The sequence below is a fragment of the Lampris incognitus genome, chromosome 3 (genome assembly GCF_029633865.1).
Source record: "Lampris incognitus isolate fLamInc1 chromosome 3, fLamInc1.hap2, whole genome shotgun sequence".
Lineage (NCBI taxonomy): Eukaryota > Metazoa > Chordata > Actinopteri > Lampriformes > Lampridae > Lampris > Lampris incognitus.
In genome coordinates, this window is record NC_079213.1 from 114,888,967 (window position 1) to 114,906,779 (window position 17,813).

Below are 17,813 nucleotides of genomic sequence, written 5' to 3' on the forward strand. Positions count from 1 at the left end.
CATCAAATCTTGCATCTGTTGTTTTGTAGGTATTTTGTATGTTGTATGATGTGTGCATGTTCTTAATGTTAATGTATATATTTATGTATTTTATTTTTCTTTCGTTGCATATTGTCACTGTAGTTTCCTTGTCACCAACGGCGACATGTCTCGTAGCGGCTCAATGTCCTTCACCATACAACACGGTGACCGCATCCCTCCGACCCTCAGCCGCAACGCCGGCCTCCAGCTGCCAGAGGGGGCCATACAGATCATCGGCCCAGAGCAGCTGCAGCTCACAGATCCTGACACGGCCGCCGAGAATCTGACCTACAGCATCACTCAGCCACCGCTGTATGGTAGACTAATGCTGAGAGGGACGCCGCTCTCACCCCCCTGCTTCACACAGACAGAGGTCACCAGCCTGCAGCTGGCCTATCAGCACCTGCCTGGAAGCCCCGCCCATATCGACCACTTCTACTTCCAGCCATCCGACGGAACAAACAGGGGATTCCTGGAACACGGCCAGCTGAAAGAGGGGCCCGCAGTCTTCAACATACAGGTGGCGTACACACCCATCCACACACACAGCCATACACACAAGCACATCTAAAACATCAGGGTATCGGTATGTAATATCTTTACTACGTCTGTCTGTCTGTCTCTGTGGTAGCCCTGTCTGTTTGGACCTGAATGCCTTTTTTGTGTTCTGGTCATTAAGTGGATTAGGTAAATCAGGAACATTTATTTGTCATTTAATTTCATGCACTTGGGTACATGAAATGATGCGAAATATCATTTCCCCCAGCCCACAGCAGTACAACACAAAGACAAAAACACATATCCAAACTACAAGAACACATATATCCAAACTACAAAAAACTATATCCAACATATCAAAGAAGGTTTTTTTCACTGTCCAAGAGGGCGAACACCAGGATGACTATCAGAACTGCCGGTCTGCATGGGCTAGCAGTTAGCTTAGCTTCCTGTCAGATCCGCCTCGGTGTTTCCTCTCGGGTGCAGCTCCAAGCAGGGCCGTGGTCCCTGGGCCCACCGGACACAGCAGACCAAGCTCCCCCAGCTGATCCAACGCCAGTTCTCCCAGCCAGACACCTTGGACGCACCTCCCTGCACTCCACATGTCGACACTAAAAACACAGTCAACGCCAGGGGCCTCGTGTATCAATCGTTACTATGGGCAAATTTGTTCTTACACACCCATGGAATTTTTAGCCCTGAAGATTGTCTGAGAGTCAGTAGCAAAGCATGATGGGTATTTGTAATTCCTTCCTCCTAACTTCTGTTGTCTAGCTCTTGCAACAAGCAATCACCCAGGCCTGCAAAGACATCAGTGTTAGCCAATCTGTGTCTAAATTCAGGGGTTACCCAGGTTCTACACTGGTCTCTGAGACAAACTTCAGGGCTTAAAAATGCCATGGGTGTGTCAGAACAAATTTGCCTATAGTAACGATTGATACATGAGGCCCCAGGTGAGGCCTCCGCCAGACCGCCCTCGGTGTTATCGGAACTGCCAGTCTGCATGGGCTAGCAGTTAGCTTAGCCTGCCCCACCTCCGTGTCCTGTCAGACCACTCTTGGTGTTTCCTTCTCGGGCACAGCTCCAGGCGGGGCCGTGGTCCCTGGTCCCACAGGGCACAGCAGACCAAGCTCTCCCAGCCAATCCAGTGCCAGCTGTCCCAGCCATCAAATGAAGACAAAACTTTGATGTGGACAAAGACACTGCATGGACGGTACTGAATGAGGCCGCCGCAAATGTGAATTCACACCACCATCTTCCATACCGGAAATGGAAGCAAAATGATGTGTGGACCTGGCCAGTTTCTGAAAATGTGGTGAACCAACAGGCCTCTTGTGTTGATTCACTTATGAGGAATCCAATATAAGAGTACATTTGTGAATACCAAAAGATTCTAAATTCGTTCTTATCAAAACTGAGAGCAAGACTTGATCTGTGCATGAGGTCCGGTGTTCTGACATGACAAGAAGACTAAATATAATGGTGTGTTTGACCTTTGACCTCCTATTAGTACGTATGTCATACTGTCTGTTGTCCTGCAGCTCCGCATTCAGTCACTGTAACTGAATGGGGTTTAAATTTCTCAAACTGATATCCATGGGGGAGGGGATTCGATCCTCCTTAACCAACTAGAGACCAGTGTATCCGTCTGCATCTAACGTCATTTTAAGTCGACACTGATGTGTAATCATGCCAACATACTGGTTTTGCCAGGGTTTTGAGAGCGGAGCGGAGCCAAGTAAACTCAAACTATGGTGTCGGGGGATATTAAGAAGACATGCTGTCTAAATTCCTTTGTAACATTTGGTTTTTAATATTACAGAATATTAAACACCAAAATTAATGTTTACTGAATGATTTTATGAGTGTGATTTGATAACCCTGTTGCATCCACAGTGACCCTAGCTGAGCTGAGGCTAGATAGGCCTGCAGTTATTTACATTTTGTTCGACCTTTTTTTTTCTTTTTGTGACTTCCTGGATGAGTCGTCTGTGCGCCCTTGGAGGAATGTTGGCTGGCCAGCGGCCACTACTGGGAAGATTCACCACAGTTCCAAGTGTTCTCCATTTGGAGACAGTGGCTCTCCCTGTGGTTCTCTGGAGGCCAAGAACCTCAGAAATGGCTTTGTAACCCTGTCTAGACTGACATGTCTCAACAACTGTTATCTCGTCTCCTCCAGAATCTCTTTTGATGGCAGCATAGCGTGCTGCTTGTTGAGACCTTGCAGCTTCACATGATGGTGAGCTTCTCTACAAGTCATGTTCACATCCGACATAGTGTGCTGCTTGTTGAGACCTTGCAGCTTCACATGATGGTGAGCTTCTCTACAAGTCATGTTCACATCCAACATAATGTGCTGCTTGTTGAGACCTTGCAGCTTCACATGATGGTGAGCTTCTCTACAAGCCATGTTCACATCCAACATAATATGCTGCTTGTTGAGACCTTGCAGCTTCACATGATGGTGAGCTTCTCTACAAGTCATGTTCACGTCCAACATAGTGTGCTGCTTGTTGAGACCTTGCAGCTTCACATGATGGTGAGCTTCTCTACAAGCCATGTTCACATCCAACATAGTGTGCTGCTTGTTGAGACCTTGCAGCTTCACATGATGGTGAGCTTCTCTACAAGTCATGTTCACGTCCAACATAGTGTGCTGCTTGTTGAGACCTTGTAGCTTCACATGATGGTGAGCTTCTCTACAAGTCATGTTCACATCCAACATAATGTGCTGCTTGTTGAGACCTTGCAGCTTCACATGATGGTGAGCTTCTCTACAAGTCATGTTCACGTCCAACATAGTGTGCTGCTTGTTGAGACCTTGCAGCTTCACATGATGGTGAGCTTCTCTACAAGTCATGTTCACATCCAACATAATGTGCTGCTTGTTGAGACCTTGCAGCTTCACATGATGGTGAGCTTCTCTACAAGTCATGTTCACGTCCAACATAGTGTGCTGCTTGTTGAGACCTTGCAGCTTCACATGATGGTGAGCTTCTCTACAAGTCATGTTCACGTCCAACATAGTGTGCTGCTTGTTGAGACCTTGCAGCTTCACATGATGGTGAGCTTCTCTACAAGTCATGTTCACGTCCAACATAGTGTGCTGCTTGTTGAGACCTTGTAGCTTCACATGATGGTGAGCTTCTCTACAAGTCATGTTCACATCCAACATAATGTGCTGCTTGTTGAGACCTTGTAGCTTCACATGATGGTGAGCTTCTCTACAAGTCATGTTCACATCCAACATAATGTGCTGCTTGTTGAGACCTTGCAGCTTCACATGATGGTGAGCTTCTCTACAAGCCATGTTCACATCCAACATAATGTGCTGCTTGTTGAGACCTTGCAGCTTCACATGATGGTGAGCTTCTCTACAAGTCATGTTCACGTCCAACATAGTGTGCTGCTTGTTGAGACCTTGTAGCTTCACATGATGGTGAGCTTCTAGACAAGTTGTGTTCACATCCAACAGGCATGGCAGTCATCAAGCCTGGGTGTGTCTGCTCTAATTGAATCCAATGATCAATTAAATTTGGTTAATTGTCTGATTGAGTAACTAAGAGGGCAGTTACTTTTGCACACAGGGTCAGGTGGTGTTGGATAAAAATGTTCCTTAAATAAATAAAATGATCATTTAAAAAGTGAATGTCGTGTTTACCTGGGTTCTCTTTGGCTTATCACATTTGTATGATGATCTGAAACGAAGTGTGGCAAGTATTAAGAAATAGCGGAAACCAGGAAGGGGGCAAATACATTTTCATGGCACTGTGTATTGATAACAGACAGCGCCTACCTGTGGCACAAAGAAAGAACCTCCTCTGTAACGTGTTTAATGTCTAATGTCTAATGCATTACTATGGATTTACTGCTCCCTAGTGTCCTTAGAAGGGAACTCTCACTCAGCTTTACCTCTGCTGTAACTCTTATACACCATCTGTCTGTCTGTCTGTCTGTCTGAAGTCTGTGACTCTGGGAATAGGAAAGACTGACATGGTAAAAACAAGCCAATACTTCACAATGTCTTTAATCCAGGTAAGAAAGTCACAGACAGTTGAATCAGTTCATCTGGACACGATGTTTACTGGGAGAAACGTTTCATCATCATCTAATGCCCCTTTTCCACTGCATGGCACCGCCTCGACTCGACTCGAATTTTTCATTTTCCATTACTGGAACGTACCGGCATTTTGGTAACTATTGCCACTTTTCTGGTACCACCTTTGTCGAGGTTCCAAAAAAACTGGAGCGGGTACCAAAATCAGTGCAGGCCAGCTACACTGAGGGGTACTGTTACAGTGATGGAAAACGACACTCTGCCAGTCGAGCCGAGCCGGTACCATGTAGTGGAAAAGAGGCATAAGTGACCTCTTCAGTCTCACCTGACTGCAGGTGTCCCCACCCTTATGAACAATACAGTGTCTCACCTGACTGCAGGTACCCCCACCCTTTTAAACAATACAGTGTCTCACCTAACTGCAGGTACCCCCACCCTTATAAACAATACAGTGTCTCACCTGACTGCAGGTACCCCCACCCTTATAAACAATACAGTGTCTCACCTGACTGTAGGTGTCCCCACCCTTATAAACAATACAGTGGTATAACTACCCAAACCAACCACCAGTTTCATAAGCAAATATGGGTGTGACCATTAACTAGAGTTACAGTGGTCATGTGTACCTTTAACAGAGGATTGGGGAATAGTTGCAATCACAGCATTTAAGATGGTGACAGATGTACTCTTAGCCCCCCCCCCCCCCCCCCCCAGGTTTAGGGATGGTCGTTCCCTCTTCACATAGATGGCCTCTGTGACTCACCGTTCAAACCAGCATTCCTCCCTATCAAGGATGGTCACATCCTCATCCTTGAAAGAGTGGCCACTGGTCTGTAGATGGTGTAGAATGTGGAGTCCTGTCCTGTAGATGGTGTAGACTGTGGAGTCCTGGTCTGTAGATGGTGTAGAATGTGGAGGCCTGGTCTGTAGATGGTGTAGAATGTGGAGTCCTGGTCTGTAGATGGTGTAGACTGTGGAGTCCTGGTCTGTAGATGGTGTAGACTGTGGTGTCCTGGTCTGTAGATGGTGTAGACTGTGGAGTCCTGGTCTGTAGATGGTGTAGACTGTGGAGTCCTGGTCTGTAGATGGTGTAGACTGTAGAGTCCTGGCCTGTAGATGGTGTAGACTGTGGAGTCCTGGTCTGACGTGTTCGCTCTGCTGTGTTTTGCCACCCTCTTGGCCAGCATCTGTTTAGTTTCCCCAGTGTACAAGTCACGGCAACCCTCCTGGTACTTAACAGCTACGCTATATTGCTCTGTTTGTGCCGGGGGACCCGATTCTTGGGGTGGACCAACTTCTGGTGCAGTGTGTTTTGGGGTTTGAAAGCAGCTGAGTCTCATCTGTTCCGACACTCCCACCCCATACAGAATCACCACTGGTTTACACTTAGACAGCTGTTGTCCTCCTCCTCTCTTCCATCAGCTGGTGCACTGTTTGGGGTCTTCCCGGCTTTGACCAACACCCAGTTAGGATAACCACACTTAACCAGGACCTGTTTAATGTACTTCAAAATACGAACACACACAGACGTGCTGTGTAATACTGGTATTACTGACCAAAACACATCGTTGCTGATCAGGTGTTTCATCTTTCTGAGTGGTTTACAGAGACTGAGTCCCCATCACGGGTGTTCAAGGACAATGAAGTGAATTATCTGACAGAATATTTTCCAATGTCTTTTCTCATGTAGAAGACATGTTGGTATGTTCCTCCTACAGGTGGAGCGAGTGGACCGAAGCCCCCCCGAGCTGACTGCCAGGCAAAGCCCCAGCTCAGTGGTGGGGCTGGAAGGGGGACGTCTGGGCATCTTCATCACTTCCAGACACCTGATGGCCTCTGACCCCGACAGCCCCGCCCACCTGCTGCAGTTCATCATCACCAGACCGCCGCACTTCGGCTACCTGGAGAACTCCCTCACAGGTGTGGACGTACCACGCCGCTTAATGAGCCAACATGGGGGGGGGGCAGAGAAAGGGGGAGAAAGCCAGGAACACAGATGGATAGATAGACATAAGATACTGATAAGACACTGATAAACAAACAGATACTGATGGACAGGCGGTAAGAGAGAGCTGGGTAGACAGGTACAGTAAGACACATAGATGAAAACAGACAGACAGATAGATACAGACAGAGTCTGTTGTTAAGATAAGGATTCAAAGAAACAACTGACTGAAACAACACATAAGCATAATCTCAGCAGGTGTTTGAATATCTCCAGCTGTCATCTGATAAATTTAGACGTGTTTTGCTAACAGGACGAGCATCTCGGGTGTGTGGAGGCGTTGGGCCATGGAGTAGGTGGGTCAGTGGGTGGAGACATTGGGTCAGCAGGTGGAGGCATTGGCTTAGCGGACCGGTGGGTCGGTTTGTGGAGCTGGTGGGTTGGTGGGCTGGCGGGTGGAGGTGGTGAGTTGGTGTGTGGAGGCGTTGGGTCAGCGGGCCAGCAGGTCAGTGTGTGGAGGCATTTGAGTCAAAAGGTGGGGCTGTTGGGTCAGCAGGTTGGTGTGTAGAGGCGTTGGGTCGGCGGGTTGGTGTGTGAAGGTGTTCCGTTGGCAGGCCAGTGTGTGGAGGCGTTGGGTCAGCAGATCCATGGGTAGATGTGTTGGGTCAGTGGGTTGGCAGGTCGCTGTGTGGAGGCGATGGGTTGGTGGACCAGTTTATGGAGGCACTGGGTCTACAGGTTGGCGGATGGATGCGTTGGGTCAGCAGGCTAGCAGGTTGCTGTGTGGAGGCATTGGGCCGGTGGGTCAGCAGGTGGAGGCATTGGGTCACAGGTCAGTGGGTGGAGGCATTGGGCTAGTGGGTCGATGTGTGGAGGCGATGAATCGGTGGGTTGATGTGTGGAGGCATTGGGCAGGTGGGTGGAGGCTGGTTAGTCGCTGGGTGGGTCGATGGGTAAGTGGATGGAGGCATTTGGTCGGTGGATGGAGGCATTGTGTCAGCGGGTCGGTGTGTGAAGGCATTGGGCCAGCAGGTCAATGTGTGGAGGCGTTGAGTCGGCGGGTTGATGTGTGGAGGCATTGAGCCAGTGGGTGGAGGCATTGTCTTGGCTGGCCGGTGGGTCGATGGGTCGGTGGATGAAGGCATTTGTTTGGTGGGTGGAGGCATAGGGCTGGCAGGTCAATGAGTGGAGGCGTTGGGTTGCAGGTTGATGGGTGGAGGTGTTGGGTCAGTGTGTGGAAGTGTTGGGTAGGTGGGTTGGTATGTGAAGTTGTATTGCCAGCGGGTCGGTGGGTAGAGGTGTTGGGTCGGTGAGCTGGCAGGTGGAGGCGTTGGGTTGCAGGTTAGTGGGAGAAGGTGATGGGTCACGGGTTGGTGGGTGGAGGCATTGGGTCGATGGACAGGCAGATCGGTGTATGGAGGCATTGAGCCGACAGGTCAGTGTGTGAATGTGAAGGCATTGGGTCGTGGGTTGAGGCGTTGGGGCAGCGGACCGGCAGGTTGGTGTGTGATGGCTTTTGGTCGACGGGTCAGTGTGTGGAGGCGTTGGGCCGGTGGGTCCGTGTGTGGAGGCGTTGGGCCGGTGGGTCCGTGTGTGGAGGCGTTGGGCTGGCGGGTCAGTGTGTGGTGGCGTTGGGCTGGCGGGTCAGTGTGTGGTGGCGTTGGGCTGGCGGGTCAGTGTGTGGTGGCGTTGGGCTGGTGGGTCAGTGTGTGGAGGCGTTGGGGCGGCGGGTCAGTGTGTGGAGGCGTTGGGGCGGCGGGTCTGTGTGTGGAGGCGTTGGGGCGGCGGGTCCGTGTGTGGAGGCGTTGGGCTGGCGGGTCAGTGTGTGGAGGCGTTGGGGCGGCGGGTCCGTGTGTGGAGGCGTTGGGCTGACGGGTCAGTGTGTGGAGGCGTTGGGCTGGCGGGTCAGTGTGTGGAGGCGTTGGGCCGGTGGGTCAGTGTGTGGAGGCGTTGGGGCGGCGGGTCTGTGTGTGGAGGCGTTGGGCTGGCGGGTCAGTGTGTGGTGGCGTTGGGCTGGCGGGTCAGTGTGTGGTGGCGTTGGGCTGGCGGGTCAGTGTGTGGAGGCGTTGGGCCGGTGGGTCCGTGTGTAGAGGCGTTGGGCTGGTGGGTCAGTGTGTGGAGGCGTTGGGCTGGCGGGTCAGTGTGTGGAGGCGTTGGGGCGGCGGGTCTGTGTGTGGAGGCGTTGGGCTGGCGGGTCAGTGTGTGATGGCGTTGGGCTGGCGGGTCAGTGTGTGGTGGCGTTGGGCTGGCGGGTCAGTGTGTGGAGGCGTTGGGCCGGTGGGTCAGTGTGTGGAGGCGTTGGGCTGGTGGGTCAGTGTGTGGAGGCGTTGGGGCGGCGGGTCAGTGTGTGGAGGCGTTGGGGCGGCGGGTCTGTGTGTGGAGGCGTTGGGGCGGCGGGTCCGTGTGTGGAGGCGTTGGGGCGGCGGGTCTGTGTGTGGAGGCGTTGGGGCGGTGGGTCTGTGTGTGGAGGCGTTGGGGCGGCGGGTCAGTGTGTGGAGGCGTTGGGCCGGTGGGTCTGTGTGTGGAGGCGTTGGGGCGGCGGGTCCGTGTGTGGAGGCGTTGGGCCGGCGGGTCAGTGTGTGGAGGCGTTGGGCTGGCGGGTCAGTGTGTGGAGGCGTTGGGCCGGTGGGTCCGTGTGTGGAGGCGTTGGGCTGGTGGGTCCGTGTGTGGAGGCGTTGGGCTGGTGGGTCTGTGTGTGGAGGCGTTGGGGCGGTGGGTCCGTGTGTGGAGGCGTTGGGCTGGTGGGTCCGTGTGTGGAGGCGTTGGGCTGGTGGGTCTGTGTGTGGAGGCGTTGGGCTGGCGGGTCCGTGTGTGGAGGCGTTGGGCTGGTGGGTCCGTGTGTGGAGGCGTTGGGCCGGCGGGTCCGTGTGTGGAGGCGTTTGGCTGGCGGGTCCGTGTGTGGAGGCGTTGGGCCGGCGGGTCCGTGTGTGGAGGCGTTGGGCCGGCGGGTCCGTGTGTGGAGGCGTTGGGCTGGCGGGTCCGTGTGTGGAGGCGTTGGGCCGGTGGGTCCGTGTGTGGAGGCGTTGGGCCGGTGGGTCCGTGTGTGGAGGCGTTGGGCCGGCGGGTCCGTGTGTGGAGGCGTTGGGGCGGCGGGTCCGTGTGTGGAGGCGTTGGGCCGGCGGGTCCGTGTGTGGAGGCGTTGGGCCGGTGGGTCCGTGTGTGGAGGCGTTGGGCTGGTGGGTCCGTGTGTGGAGGCGTTGGGCTGGTGGGTCAGTGTGTGGAGGCGTTGGGCTGGTGGGTCTGTGTGTGGAGGCGTTGGGCTGGTGGGTCAGTGTGTGGAGGCGTTGGGCTGGTGGGTCAGTGTGTGGAGGCGTTGGGCTGGTGGGTCAGTGTGTGGAGGCGTTGGGCTGGTGGGTCAGTGTGTGGAGGCGTTGGGCTGGTGGGTCCGTGTGTGGAGGCGTTGGGGCGGCGGGTCAGTGTGTGGAGGCGTTGGGCCGGTGGGTCCGTGTGTGGAGGCGTTGGGCTGGCGGGTCCTTGTGTGGTGGCGTTGGGCTGGCGGGTCCTTGTGTGGTGGCGTTGGGCTGGCGGGTCCGTGTGTGGTGGTGTTCGGGTGGCGGGTCAGTGTGTGGAGGCGTTGGGGCGGCGGGTCTGTGTGTGGAGGCGTTGGGGCGGCGGGTCAGTGTGTGGAGGCGTTGGGCCGGTGGGTCCGTGTGTGGAGGCGTTGGGCTGGCGGGTCCTTGTGTGGTGGCGTTGGGCTGGCGGGTCAGTGTGTGGTGGTGTTCGGGTGGCGGGTCAGTGTGTGGAGGCGTTGGGGCGGTGGGTCCGTGTGTGGAGGCGTTGGGGCGGCGGATCCATGTGTGGTGGCGTTGGGGCAGTGGGTGCGTGTGTGGTGGCGTTGGGCCAGCAGATGGAGGTGTTGGGCGGTCTGTTGGTCATCTGCATGAACGGCTTCTTTGTTTCCTGAAGGCTCGTACATCAAAGGACGTTTCACCCAGAGAGACTTGGAGCGGCGTGCGGTTCTCTACATCATCCCCACTGACATGGACGTGACGTTGGACAGCTTCCACTTCCGCCTGACGGACCCAGCAGGAAACAGCAGAACCACAGAGACGTATGGAAACCACCTTTAATTCAGCCTGGAGTCAGAACCTTTTCCCCGAAAGGGAATAATGTTGTGTATCCAGTGTTGTCGTTAGAGTTAAAATGAGCTGCAACGTTATCGTCCCTGCAGAAGAGACACAACCTATCAAGACACTTTATCAATCTATCAAGATACTTTATCAATCTATCAAGATACTTTATCAACCTATCAAGATACTTTATCAATCTATCAAGACACTTTATCAACCTATCAAGATACTTTATCAACCTATCAAGACACTTTATCAATCTATCAAGATACTTTATCAATCTATCAAGATACTTTATCAATCTATCAAGACACTTTATCAACCTATAAAGATACTTTATCAACCTATCAAGATACTTTATCAGTCTATCAAGACACTTTATCAATCTATCAAGACACTTTATCAATCTATCAAGACACTTTATCAACCTATCAAGATACTTTATCAATCTATCAAGATACTTTATCAACCTATCAAGATACTTTATCAATCTATCAAGATACTTTATCAATCTATCAAGATACTTTATCAACCTATCAAGACACTTTATCAACCTATCAAGACACTTTATCAATCTATCAAGACACTTTATCAACCTATCAAGATACTTTATCAATCTATCAAGACACTTTATCAATCTATCAAGATACTTTATCAACCTATCAAGACACTTTATCAATCTATCAAGATACTTTATCAACCTATCAAGATACTTTATCAATCTATTAAGACACTTTATCAATCTATGAAGACACTTTATCAATCTATTAAGACACTTTATCAATCTATCAAGACACTTTATCAATCTATCAAGACACTTTATCAATCTATCAAGATACTTTATCAACCTATCAAGATACTTTATCAATCTATCAAGATACTTTATCAATCTATCATGACACTTTATCAATCTATCAAGATACTTTATCAACCTATCAAGATACTTTATCAACCTATCAAGACACTTTATCAACCTATCAAGACACTTTATCAATCTATCAAGATACTTTATCAATCTATCAACACACTTTATCAACCTATCAAGATACTTTATCAACCTATCAAGACACTTTATCAACCTATCAAGACACTTTATCAATCTATCAAGATACTTTATCAATCTATCAAGACACTTTATCAATCTATCAAGATACTTTATCAATCTATCAAGACACTTTATCAACCTATCAAGACACTTTATCAACCTATCAAGATACTTTATCAATCTATCAAGATACTTTATCAACCTATCAAGATACTTTATCAATCTATCAAGACACTTTATCAATCTATCAAGATACTTTATCAATCTATCAAGACACTTTATCAACCTATCAAGATACTTTATCAATCTATCAAGATACTTTATCAACCTATCAAGACACTTTATTCAGTCTATCAAGACACTTTATCAATCTATCAAGATACTTTATCAATCTATCAAGACACTTTATCAACCTATCAAGATACTTTATCAACCTATCAAGACACTTTATCAATCAATCAAGACACTTTATCAACCTATCAAGATACTTTATCAATCTATTAAGACACTTTATCAATCTATCAAGACACTTTATCAATCTATCAAGACACTTTATCAATCTATCAAGATACTTTATCAACCTATCAAGATACTTTATCAATCTATCAAGATACTTTATCAATCTATCAAGATACTTTATCAATCTATCAAGACACTTTATCAACCTATCAAGATACTTTATCAATCTATCAAGATACTTTATCAACCTATCAAGACACTTTATCAACCTATCAAGACACTTTATCAATCTATCAAGATACTTTATCAACCTATCAAGATACTTTATCAATCTATTAAGACACTTTGTCAATCTATCAAGACACTTTATCAATCTATCAAGACACTTTATCAATCTATCAAGATACTTTATCAACCTATCAAGATACTTTATCAATCTATCAAGATACTTTATCAATCTATCAAGACACTTTATCAACCTATCAAGATACTTTATCAATCTATCAAGACACTTTATCAATCTATCAAGACACTTTATCAATCTATCAAGATACTTTATCAACCTATCAAGATACTTTATCAATCTATCAAGATACTTTATCAATCTATCAAGACACTTTATCAACCTATCAAGATACTTTATCAACCTATCAAGATACTTTATCAACCTATCAAGACACTTTATCAATCTATCAAGATACTTTATCAATCTATCAAGATACTTTATCAACCTATCAAGACACTTTATCAATCTATCAAGATACTTCATCAACCTATCAAGATACTTTATCAACCTATCAAGACACTTTATCAACCTATCAAGACACTTTATCAACCTATCAAGATACTTTATCAACCTATCAAGATACTTCATCAACCTATCAAGATACTTCATCAACCTATCAAGACACTTTATCAATCTATCAAGATACTTTATCAACCTATAAAGATACTTCATCAACCTATCAAGATACTTCATCAACCTATAAAGTTACTTTATCAGTCTATCAAGATACTTTATCAACCTATAAAGTTACTTTATCAGTCTATCAAGATATTTTATCAGCCTATAAAGACACTTTATCAGTCTATCAAGATACTTTATAAATATATCAAGATACTTTTCCTAAAACACAGAATTTAATCGAGATGATGTTTTAAGAGTAAATATCTTGAAACAATCACAGTTAAATCAGTTCATCTGGACACACTGTTTATTGACAGAAACGTTTCATCATCATCATCTGAGTGACCTCTTCTGTCTCAGCTGACTGCAGGTGTCCCCACCCTTATAAACAATACAGTGTCTCACCTGACTGCAGGTGTCCCCACCCATATAAACAATACAGTGTCTCACCTGACTGCAGGTGTCCCCACCCTTATAAACAATACAGTGTCTCAGCTGACTGCAGGTGTCCCCACCCTTATAAACAATACAGTGTCTCACCTGACTGCAGGTGTCCCCACCCTTATAAACAATACAGTGTCTCACCTGACTGCAGGTGTCCCCACCCATATAAACAATACAGTGTCTCACCTGACTGCAGGTGTCTCCACCCTTATAAACAATACAGTGTCTCACCTGACTGCAGGTGTCCCCACCCTTATAAACAATACAGTGTCTCACCTGACTGCAGGTGTCCCCACCCTTATAAACAATACAGTGTCTCACCTGACTGCAGGTGTCCCCACCTTTATAAACAATACAGTGGCATAACGACCCAAACCAACCACCAGTTTCATATGCAGATATGAGCTGCAACGTTATCGCCCCTGCAGAAGAGACACAATCTATCAAGACACTTTATCAACCTATCAAGATACTTTATCAACCTATCAAGATACTTTATCAACCTATCAAGATACTTTATCAATCTATCAAGACACTTTATCAACCTATCAAGACACTTTATCAATCTATCAAGACACTTTATCAATCTATCAAGACACTTTATCAACCTATCAAGATACTTTATCAATCTATCAAGACACTTTATCAACCTATCAAGATACTTTATCAATCTATCAAGACACTTTATCAACCTATCAAGATACTTTATCAACCTATCAAGATACTTTATCAACCTATCAAGATACTTTATCAATCTATCAAGACACTTTATCAACCTATCCAGACACTTGATCAATCTATCAAGACACTTTATCAACCTATCAAGACACTTTATCAATCTATCAAGACACTTTATCAACCTATCAAGATACTTTATCAATATATCAAGATACTTTATCAACCTATCAAGATACTTTATCAATCTATCAAGACACTTTATCAACCTATCAAGATACTTTAGCAATATATCAAGATACTTTATCAACCTATCAAGACACTTTATCAATCTATCAAGACACTTTATCAATCTATCAAGACACTTTATCAATCTATCAAGACACTTTATCAACCTATCAAGATACTTTAGCAATATATCAAGATACTTTATCAACCTGTCAAGACACTTTATCAATCTATCAAGACACTTTATCAATCTATCAAGACACTTTATCAATCTATCAAGACACTTTATCAACCTATCAAGATACTTTATCAATATATCAAGCTGTACCCTTAGCCCCGCCTCTAATATGGTGTGTCAGGGCCCTCAGAGTACATCTGTCACCATCTTACAATGCTGTGATTGCAACTATTCCCCAATCCTCTGTGAATAGTACACATGACCACTGTAACTCTAGTTAATGGTCACACCATATTTGCATATGAAACTGGTCACTGGTTTGGGTCGTTATGACACTGTATTGTTTATAAGGGTGGGGACACCTGCAGTCACTGTATTGTTTATAAGGGTGGGGGTACCTGCAGTCACTGTATTGTTTATAAGGGTGGGGACACCTGCAGTCACCGTGTTGTTTAAAAGGGGGGGGACACCTGCAGTCACTGTATTGTTTATAAGGGTGGGGACACCTGCAGTCACTGCATTGTTTATAAGGGTGGGACACCTGCAGTCACTGTATTGTTTATAAGGGTGGGGACACCTGCAGTCACTGTATTGTTTATAAGGGTGGGGACACCTGCAGTCACTGTATTGTTTATAAGGGTGGGGACACCTGCACTCACTTTATTGTTTTTAAGGGTGGGGGTACCTGCAGTCACTGTATTGTTTATAAGGGTGGGGACACCTGCAGACACTGTATTGTTTATAAAGGTGGGGTACCTGCAGTCACTGTATTGTTTATAAGGGTGGGGACACCTGCAGACACTGTATTGTTTATAAAGGTGGGGTACCTGCAGTCACTGTATTGTTTATAAGGGTGGGGTACCTGCAGTCAGGTGAGACTGAAGAGGTCTCTCAGATGGTGATGAGCCGTGTCTGTCAGTAAACCTTGTGTCCAAATGAGCTGATTCAGCTGTCTGTGATTTTCTCACCTGGACTACTGAGCAGCATCAAGACGTCTTGAAATAAGTTTACTTTATTGAAACGTGACATTTGGTAAGAATATTTGACAAGCAGTATTTTGAAATAAACATTCTGAGAGCTAAAACAAGATAGAATGACGTCGTGTGTGTGTCTGTGTAGTGACACTATGAAGAGAACAAGTTGACGATACGGACACTTCAGGCATCTCCTGAACCACACTGAACGTACCTGACAGGAGGTGGCTGTGTCATTTACCCCACCAACACATGTTCTCAAGTATTTCAGGATGTGTTGGGGTGAAGGATTCAGGTGAATGTGGTTTCAGACTGGAGCTGACGTGGTCCCGTGTGGAGTTTCCTGTCAGCTGCTACCGAGTGTGTGAGAACGCAGGAAGTCTGCAGATCCGTGTCCAACGCACAGGAAGGAGCGAGGAGCCGGCCTACGTCAGCATCGAGGTGAACATGTAACCCTCAATGATAACCTTTTTTTTTTTTTGATTTTCCCCCCTTTTTCTTCCCAATTGTACCCAGCCAATTACCCCACTCTTCCGAGCCTCCCTGGTTGCTGCTCCACCCCCTCTGCTGATCCGGGGGGGGAGGGCTGCAGACTACCACATGTCTCCTCCCATACATGTGGAGTCACCAGCCGCTTCTTTTCACCTGGCAGTGAGGAGTTTCACCAGGGGGACGTAGTGTGTGGGAGGATCACGCTGTTCCCCCCAGTTCCCCCTCCCCCCGAACAAGTGCCCCCGATCGACCAGAGGAGGCGCTAGTGCAGCAACCAGGACACCTACCCACATCCAGCTTCCCACCCGCAGACACGGCCAGTTGTGTCTGTAGGAACGTCCAACCAAGCCGGAGGCAACACGGGGATTCGACCCAGCGATCCCCATGTTGGTAGGCAATGGAATAGACCACTACACTACCCAGACGCCCTTTAGGACCATTTGTCTAACATGAGTGTTAGAACAACATCAGAGCACAGCCTGTCAGGGCTCAGACACACCAAACCGACTAGCGGCGAGGAAGGCTGGCTGCTGCGTCGCCTCACGTCGCCTGCCGTCTGGCCACAAAGCAGCACTCGAACACACCACAAAGACTCCAGCCGACGGCCAGCTACCATGTACGTTCTGCACTGATTCACTAAGCTGAACAGCCAATCAGAGTGATCTCTCTCACCGGCTCCGCCCATTCAAAAAGCTGAATCGGCTGAAAAGCTGCCGGCAGGGGTCCGGCTAGTGCCGACGGTGCGGGACACACCACAAAAACGAGAGTCACAGACGCTCACCGACGGCCCAACATCGGCCGACAGCCAACCATCAGCCTAGTGTGTCGGGGCCCTAAACCTAATCAGGCTCTATTCAAATGACGGTGGTGTCGAACCCGGGGGTGTTCGTGGTGGGAGATGGGGTGTTGTTGTTGTTCATAGTAAAGCTGTATTATTTCTCTCACTGCAGGTTGAAGAAGGAACAGCCAAAGTGGGAAAAGATTTTACACACAGCACCGCTACACTCATCCAGTTTGACCCAGGCCTGTTCTACTTTTCTCCATTCTACTCTATTCTGTGCTTTTCTACTCTACACTGTTCTGCTCAGCTGTGTTCTACTCGCTTCTGTTCTGTTCTACTCCTCTATATTCTGTTCCATTCTGTTTTATTCTGCTCATCTTTACTTACCATCCTCTGGTTTGTGCTGTTCTGCTTCATATGAAATAATGGCTGACACAGGGATCTGCCAGCCAGCTCTTCTGTGTTGGGTAGGAAAGCGTTATGTTGTCTCTATTCTGTGTCTCTAACCAGGAGTCAATGTGAAGACCTGGAACGTTTACCTGGAGGATGACGGACTGGAGGAAAACCATGAGACCTTCACAGTGATCCTGAAAGGCCAGAAGAACACGGTCTTGGGCCAGAGAACCTCGACCACCATAGAGATCATCGACCCCAGAGGAGGTACACCTTCACCAGACACACCTCCATGAAAACCACCAACAATACCGTGTACAATATAACTACGTAACAACAGTTACAAAGGGCTTCATCACTAATAAATAAAAGTGATAAAACCATAAAGAGAAAATAATATGGATTACGTTATGCAGTGCTTTATATAGACTCCCAACGCACTTCACAGTCTAGGGAGGAAACTCAACCAACACCAATGTGTAGCACCACCTGGGTGATGCACGGCAGCCATGTTGCACCAGAACACTCACCACACATCAGCAGGAGGTGGAGAGGGAGGAGTCCTTGAGCCAATTACATGGGAGATTTTGAGGTGGCCAGATGGAGAGAGCCAGGTGGGGAATTCTGCCAGGACACCGGGGACCCC

At 47.9% G+C, this 17,813-nt stretch overlaps 1 protein-coding gene across 1 annotated transcript in view; it reads left to right on the forward strand.

Moving 5' to 3' along the window:
* Nucleotides 1-17,813, forward strand: part of frem1b (Fras1 related extracellular matrix 1b) — a 133,846-nt gene that overhangs the window by 99,732 nt on the left and 16,301 nt on the right. The window contains exons 24-29 of the mRNA XM_056276936.1: nucleotides 124-541; nucleotides 6,295-6,496; nucleotides 10,428-10,572; nucleotides 15,813-15,942; nucleotides 16,944-17,016; nucleotides 17,285-17,434. Coding sequence (XP_056132911.1) covers nucleotides 124-541; nucleotides 6,295-6,496; nucleotides 10,428-10,572; nucleotides 15,813-15,942; nucleotides 16,944-17,016; nucleotides 17,285-17,434 — 1,118 coding nt within the window. The remainder of the gene's footprint in view (nucleotides 1-123; nucleotides 542-6,294; nucleotides 6,497-10,427; nucleotides 10,573-15,812; nucleotides 15,943-16,943; nucleotides 17,017-17,284; nucleotides 17,435-17,813) is intronic.